The sequence below is a fragment of the Trypanosoma rangeli genome (assembly GCF_003719475.1).
Source record: "Trypanosoma rangeli strain AM80 chromosome Unknown Tra_15.4_contig_00433, whole genome shotgun sequence".
Taxonomy (NCBI): domain Eukaryota; phylum Euglenozoa; class Kinetoplastea; order Trypanosomatida; family Trypanosomatidae; genus Trypanosoma; species Trypanosoma rangeli.
The window spans coordinates 5,536-12,938 of NW_021706175.1; the positions used below are offsets into that span (position 1 = coordinate 5,536).

A 7,403-nucleotide genomic window follows, 5' to 3' on the forward strand; every position below is an offset into this window, starting at 1 on the left:
GTAGTTGGTCTCGGTGTAGCGGTTGTTGTGCACCACATCTAATGACCTGCTCTTGGAGTCATCGACATCGCCCACCGCGCCCTCGCCGGCGTCCTCGTCCACGTTGGCCGAGATGCCGTAGTCCTCGCCGCCCACCTCAATGTAGCTGCCCTTCAGCATGTACACAATGTCGCCCTCGACTTCCACGGGCCTGTCGTTGTCGCAGAAGACCTCGGCGTTTGTCAGAGCGTCCTTGAAGATCCTCATCTGCAGGTTCGTTTCTTCGGCTGTGCTGTGTGTGTGTGTGTGTGTGTGTGTGTGTGTGTGGAGTGCGCCTGAGCTCTGGAACTGGCAGAGTATGCTTGAGGGGACACCAAAGACAGGAGAGACGCACACAGAGAAAGAAAAGTTGCAAAAGCACAGGCGCACCACTCTCATGCCACCGACACGCGCGCGTGTTCCCTCCACCGCCACCGCCATCACCCTCTCAAACCAGCAGCTGACAAGTATTAACAACATACAGCGACGGCGACAACATCACGGACTTCGGTGTCGCTTCATGTAGCGGGCCATCATGGCATCTACGGCAGCCTCCTCCTCGGATGCTGTTCCCAACGCGAGCCCCAGCCACCGCCGTGCCGTGCTTGGCTGCACCAACACCGCCGCACCCTTCCGCTGACTTTCACACTCAGCGGGGGAAAAGACGTAGTCTAGTAGATACTGCAGCAGGCGCGGACCAACAGGTGCGCCGCTCGCATTGCCGATAGACCCTTCCTGCCGCATCCACCGCTCCAACGCGCCCTTCCAGCCAGCACCACCAACATCATTGTCGCCGCCGACGGCAATGGCGGTCTCAGCTGTGGTGGCGGACGCACGCCGCTCCCTCTGTTCATCCCGCAGAATTGCCGCGCCCACAGTGTATGCAATGCAGAAGAAAATCTGCTCCATCGGCGGCAACACAAGCACCGTGAAGGGCACCGCGAGGGGCGCCGCCGCAGTCACAGTCGTCACGCCGTCCAACAAAATACCATCCTCGCCTGCTGCCAGCGACTCCACGGCATATCTGCACGCTGTGACCCTCGCCGCCACCTCCAGGGACACCCGCAGCCGTGCCTCCTCCATCGCCTCCTCATCGCCGTAATCCCCCGACAGATCCCTCTCGTCAGCTTCCTTGCCGGCTTGGCCACCGAGGCTGCCAAGGTGCGCCGCGGCGACATCCAGGGCCATCTGCGCAATTCTTCCGTCGCCCGAGACACTTCGCTCCGCCTCCGCCGCTGCATCGTGCAACGCATCCTCGTCCTCCGCGCCTCCTCGTTCTCCGCCGCCACCGCCACCACTTTTCGCTGCAGCCGCCACCACGTGCAGTTGGTCGTGGCCGCAGAAATGTGTCACGGTGCAGAAGCACGGGAGCGCGATCCACGGGCCGAGTGGCGCAGACGCCGCCTCCGCTGCTGCCTCATCCTCTTCCGTCCCCGCCTTCGTGCAGGACGGAACGAGCAGATGCTCCAACGCCGCCTCCAACCGCTCTTGCTGCTGATGCTCTCGCAGCTCGGACCCCACTAGCGGCTGTGAGGGCACATCTGCGCGACTGCCACTGTCCCGCAGAGCGGCGCACACTTCACACCACGCCTCTTCGCTCGGCAGCGGCTGCCACAAGTGTGCCAGCTCCTCTTCCACCTGCAATGCCTCCTGCACAGCAAGAAGAACCACCACCACATTGGGACGGCCGCACCGTTCGCGAAGATCACCAGCTGGAAGCACGGATGCAAATCGCTTCAGCGTCTGCAGCAGGCGGGTGCGGTTCTTCTGAATGGCCCTGCCACGTCGCAAGAGATCGGCACGGAACGAAGGCGTGAGGGCCTCCGCACGCGCAAGTGCCTGCCGCCGACGGATGCGGTCACAAGCAGCAGTGACGTGTCGTCGCAGGCCTCCGCGTTGCCGCGCCGCCTCCTGCATTGCAGTGTCAACTTCTCGTTGAAGAGTCTCGGCGACAGTGGTGACCATTTCCCTCGCTGCTTCTCTTCTTCCCTGTGCGGCTCCTTCCCCACCCCCTGCCCCAACTGTCGACCTCCGCCTGCCTTCCTTTCCTCTCACAGCCGTGCCCCTCACCCACCCCCACTGCCGGCTGCGGGCATTGAAATGAAGAAACAGCAAGGAATAGAGAGAGAGAGAGCAAAACCAACAACGGATGGAACGCCCTCAGTCTGGCGCAGCGGCAGCCACCAAAATACACAGCACCGTGGTGCAACAATGCAACACGTACACGTACACGTACACACACACACACACACACACACACAACCGCGCAGCCCCCTCCACACAGGCATAAACAGGCAAAAAAACAACAACAACATACAAACATGGCGCCAGACAAACTACACGTCCGATCTCTAGTGGTAACCGGTCGCCGCGGCTGCTCCAGTGCCCGCCTTGGAGCTCCCGATCCGCTGCATCTCGGCATTCGCCCGAAGTATCTCCTCGCGCGATGTCTCCAGCACCATGCCGCCCATCACTATTTCCATTAGCAACAGCTGTACCCTGTCTGAGTGGAAAATGAGGTCCAGTTCGCACACGTTCTCAAAGATGCGATCGAGCGACTCCACGAACACCTGGATAAGATCAAGTATCGCCAGCTGGGACTCGCTGCTGTCTACAATGAACACAAAACACAGCGTGGCGTAGTGGCGGTACACCACACGGGTATCGGGAGTGGGCCAGTCGCGGAAGTCATCCACAAAGTTGCAAAGGTCAGCGCTGCGCCGCGAGATAAGGCGATGAATGCGGCGTACAAGTTCCTGCTGAACACCAAGCGGAACATCCTTCTCATACACGTTCAGCAGACGAATCTTTCCCGCCGTATTGATGATGATGACGGCCTTGATCATAATTCACACCTCATCAATGGCCGGGTGATCCCGCTACTGCCGTCACGCCCTAACCCAATAAGCTGCACAACTAGCAAATGGAATGAAGAGACAGAAATAACAAAAGGAAAAAAATGATGCAAGAGCGACAAGCAACCAGCGCAAACAGTAACAGCCATTTCTCCTCTCCTGCTCCCCCCCCACCCCCCAACTCAGCACCCTTGCCAGGTCTGCACGGTCCCCCCTCCTTCCTTGGCAAGCAATGCGGCACTCAGTATTTCCGCTACTCGTCGTCTCCCGAGTCCACTGTGATGACCTCGGCGCCCCCAGCACTGTTGACGTGATGATGGTCAACCGCAGTTAAATTGGTGTCAACGATCGGCCGCAGCGGCGTGCGCGCGATGGACTCATCGCACATCTGCATCAAATAATCGACGCCCATCATGTCCACCGCCGGACGCTGCGCAAAGAGAACAGGCTCCACTTGAAAAGGTGGTAGCTGGGTCGCCCCCAGCACTTCTTGTCTCATGGGTTGCTGCACCAGCCGCTGTTGCTGTTGCTGTTGCTGGCGGGGAGCAGGAAAGAGCACCAAGGAATCCACGGTGTGTTGCTGCGGCGGTCTCGACGACATAAAACCGGCTGTCGAAAGGGACACCATCGGATCGTACGTGGTGCAGGTACTGCATTGCCCCAGCGGGCTCTCAGGCACAGTGAATATTTGCGGCTGGCGGCGCTCTGGCGGTGACGGTGGCGGCGTTGACCCGCCTCCGGTGAGAACCACACTCGGCACCTTAAACAACGTCTTCTTCGGCAGTGCGGGGCCCGCTGCCGCAGCACCTCCTCCTGCTGCTGCTGCTGCTGCCGCTGCCGTGGTAGTGGCCGTTGATGCTGGATGCAGCGGTTTCTGCGGCGTACCATCGGAGTCCAGCAGCAGTCGGACCCCTTGCGGTGGTGCAAGGACACCAGAGTCACGCGCCTTCGGTGAGGTCCCTTCGTCGTCCATGACCTGTCCAGCGTGCAGGTCCCCGCGTTGGAGGCGATGGCGGCTGGCAATCGCAGTCGTTGTCTGCCGAAGCATCTCCTCCTCCACCAGCGTAAGCTCGCCCACATCCCCAATGTGTTCATGCCGGAACTGTCGGTACAGACGCAGTATATCAGCACCAAACTTCCTCACCTTGTTCTTACCTAGACCCTCTAGGTCGCCCAGCTGCGACACGGAGCCCCAGCCGGGCTCAGCCAGCGTCGCAACCAGCATCTGCATTGTTTTCCTTGGCATGACGTTGTACTGCCGCCCACCCTCTGAGCGCTCAGCCAGGGCTTGCACGAGCGTCTCCACCTGGGCAAGGAGCTCCGCCTCGAGCTGCCGCAGCCGCACCGTGGGAACTGCAACCACCGTCTTCCGCGGCGTCTCGTCCAAAAGCGATAGCGCCGTAGCACTGCTTGTTGCCAGCTGCACCGCACTTTCTCCCGCTGTGTACGAGGACGATGACCGATGAGCATGGCGGAAACGGCGGCGTTTCCTGCAAGGTGGGGAACATGGGGACACAGAGGTGACGGACGACCTCTCAGTCACAAAGTCCGCGAGGGAGTCGTCGCTCGCAGCTGAGACGTCAGAGGACGAAGTGGACGCCGATGACGACTGCGCACACTCCGTCAACACAACGCCCCTGTTAGTTCCTCCCCGCCGCCGCTTGCCTCTCTCATTCTGCCGCTGTTTGCGTTCTTTCACGGCCACCTTCGGAGTCGCCGTGAAAAGCGCCGCAGTCGCACCGCGTTTCTGCCCAACGGCGTGCGCTCCGGCTGCCATCGCACTGTTTGGGTGGTCCCTGCAGCTCGTCCCAGCCGCGGCAGATGCAGCCTCGACGGGTATGGCGGCTCGATGCGCCTCCTGCGACGCCGTTGCAGCGCGCTTCTCCCCGCGCACTGGGAGCACGACGCAACACCTGCCGCCCTGCACGTCGTGAAATGCCTTTATCCCGTCGCCGTCGCCCGTCTCAATATACGCGCAGGTGACGAACTCCGTCACGCGTTCAAGCCGCTCCCTGAAAATTCCAAGAAGAAGCGCCTCAAGTACGACACGCTCCAGGAGAAATTTAGTGTGTCGCGAGCCCAGTTTGTATTCTGGCGGCGCACCCTTTTGCCGCATGCGAATCTCAACAACTTTGCCAACATCAGCTGTGCCGCGGTAGACACCGATCAGTTGCTTCGACGTGAGGGAGCCGAGGTGCAGCACAATATTAAACAAGTCGACCACAATCGCAGAGACGTCCAACTTCGCCGCATCCCAACGCTCACTCCGCTTGCTTGCGCAGTTGTCACACGTCGTCACAGACCCCTCGGGCTGCGTCAGGCAGTAGTGCTCGTCCATCTCTTCCCCAAAGTGCACAAGCTGCTGCATCCGGCGGCAGTGCACATCATTCATGGTGTACGCCGCCATGCGATAGAGGGAGGCCATGGAGGCCTTCCAGTCCTTACTTCCATATATCAGCTGCTCATGCCGCTGCTTGTCACTTGGCGAGCACAATAGAATGCACTCAGAGGGCAGTCCATCACGCCCCGCACGCCCGCTCTCCTGGTAGTATCCCTCAATAGACCTCGGCATCGCCGCATGTACGACAAAACGCACATCCGGCTTGTTGATCCCCATCCCAAAGGCAATCGTGGCACATATGACCTGCAGTTCATCCTTCGTCCATCGTTCCTGCTTCTCATTCTTTCCGCTTGCTTCGGCGTGGTAATACGAAGCGCGTATCCCTGCTCCAACCAGCTCCGCAGCCATCTTCTCGCAGTCTTTGCGCGAGAGGCAGTACACAATGCCGCAGGACCGCGGGGGAAAGCGATGCTTGATGAGGTCCACCACAACTGAACCCACGGAACGACCCACCTTCCGCACGGAGTAGGAAAGGTTCGGGCGGTTGAAGGAGCCCTTGAAAACCAGCGCATCCTGCAACCTCAGTGTGCTAACAATGTCCTGCTGCACCAGGTCCGTCGCCGTTGCTGTAAGAGCAGATATGGGTATCACGGGAAATTGCTGCTTCAGTACGGCCAGCTTGCGGTAGTCTGGGCGGAAGTCATGCCCCCACTGCGAGACGCAGTGTGCCTCGTCCACGACGAAGCGGCTCAACAGGCGACGGTTGGCGAGGTGCATGAGACACTGCACAAAGTGGTCGCTTCGCCCAAAGTACTCCGGAGTGACATACACTAGTGTGTGCACAATACGTCCCGATGCCCACTCCGCAAATAGGGCCCGCCGCGGTGCGTCCGACGTCTGACCTGTCAGCGCTATTGCGGGAATGTCGTTTGCGATGAGGGCGTACACTTGGTCTTGAATGAGGGAGATAAGGGGGGAGATGACGATGGTCACCTGCGCCGGGTTTGGCATCAATGCGGGGAGTTGGTAGCAGAGCGACTTCCCCCCTCCTGTTGGAAGCAACACAAACGCGTCACGGCCATCCATGCACGCATTCATGATCTCCAGCTGCAGGAAGCGGTACTGGTGCAGGCCAAATACGTCAATCATGGTCCGTCGCAAATCCGCCGACCAGATGAAATTTTCTCCCCTGTAGCGCTCAACTGGATTCACCGGTGGATGAACAGACGCACTGGCAGGGGAGCTCCGCTGCTGCAGGTGAGATGCCTCCTGCTCGTATTCCTCCCAACTGAATCGATCGCGCGCATCGCCCATGTGGAGCCGTGGCTCATGTGGAGTTTCCCCCCGCGGTTCATGGGAAGACACAACATGTATGCGCCTCTCCTCCTCCGCCCCCGCGGCTCCTACAAACTGCCCAGGGTGCTGTACCCTCATAGCAACGCCATCGGAGGCGGGGCTGGTCAAGCCAAACGCGCCACCACTCCAATCGAAAACAGACGCTGCCGTATTTACACGGCCAAAACTAGCAGAGGCAGATTCCAGCGGCGTTGTGGATGCTTGCATCAGCTTCGTTACAGCAGCAGGATCACCTGCAGCGGAGGAGGTAGAGGCACAGGACACCCGCCCGCCCACATTGGAAATGGGGCTACTACAAGCGCTTGGTGGGGGACGCTGAAGCAATGCCGCCTGTAACTGTCGCAAGCGAAGAAATTGTGCTTCGGACCAGGCAACGGTGCCTGTGGGAGGCGGTGCGACGCACGCTGTGACGACAGCGGCTGGAGAGCGTGCGGCAACGGGTCGCGGGCGAACTGAGCAGCCACCACGGCACCCAACGCCGAGACCCACATGCCCAGAGCACCCTCCACCCCCCAACCACGCGATAGTCGATTCGCCGCCACGTACCTCGGCCGTGCAGCCCCAAACGCAGGGCGGACATTGCGATAGTTCAGCAGCGTCAAGACGTTTTATTTGCGCCTCACAGCTCGGCACTTGTGAGGCGGTGCGCTGGAGCCGTTAGCTAAGCCCTCCAGTGGAGGGCCGTTCATGCCGGCGGCGGAGCTCTGTGGAGGGGCCGCCGACGAATACGCCATCAAGGCCCACCGTCCCCAGCTAAGACCTCGGCACCGCATAGTGGGAGAAAAGGCGCGCCCCGCGCTGCTTGGTGACACCAAAGCCACCGGTGTGGAGTG

The 7,403-nt window shown here is 60.4% G+C and overlaps 4 protein-coding genes across 4 annotated transcripts, besides 1 other annotated feature; all 4 read right to left on the reverse strand.

Annotated features, from left to right (window-relative positions):
• TraAM80_08567 (IgE-dependent histamine-releasing factor) lies at nucleotides 1-498 on the reverse strand (the record flags this gene model as incomplete). The annotated part of the gene is made up of 1 exon (XM_029385310.1): nucleotides 1-498. A coding segment is annotated over one exon (498 nt), but the record flags the coding sequence as incomplete, so codon positions are not given.
• An 18-nt stretch (nucleotides 499-516) lies between these two features.
• On the reverse strand, nucleotides 517-1,983 carry TraAM80_08568 (uncharacterized protein; the record flags this gene model as incomplete). The annotated part of the gene is made up of 1 exon (XM_029385311.1): nucleotides 517-1,983. The coding sequence occupies one exon, from the start codon at nucleotides 1,981-1,983 to the stop codon at nucleotides 517-519; it is 1,467 nt and encodes a 488-aa protein (XP_029234856.1).
• Nucleotides 1,984-2,252: 269 nt separating this feature from the next.
• Nucleotides 2,253-2,279: a microsatellite.
• A 90-nt stretch (nucleotides 2,280-2,369) lies between these two features.
• Nucleotides 2,370-2,864, reverse strand: TraAM80_08569 (sigma-adaptin 3; the record flags this gene model as incomplete). Its single annotated transcript, XM_029385312.1, has 1 exon — nucleotides 2,370-2,864. The coding sequence occupies one exon, from the start codon at nucleotides 2,862-2,864 to the stop codon at nucleotides 2,370-2,372; it is 495 nt and encodes a 164-aa protein (XP_029234857.1).
• Nucleotides 2,865-3,126: 262 nt separating this feature from the next.
• On the reverse strand, nucleotides 3,127-6,777 carry TraAM80_08570 (putative ATP-dependent DEAD/H DNA helicase recQ; the record flags this gene model as incomplete). The annotated part of the gene is made up of 1 exon (XM_029385313.1): nucleotides 3,127-6,777. One exon carries the CDS (start codon nucleotides 6,775-6,777, stop codon nucleotides 3,127-3,129), a length of 3,651 nt encoding a protein of 1,216 aa, XP_029234858.1.
• Nucleotides 6,778-7,403: the final 626 nt, after the last annotated feature.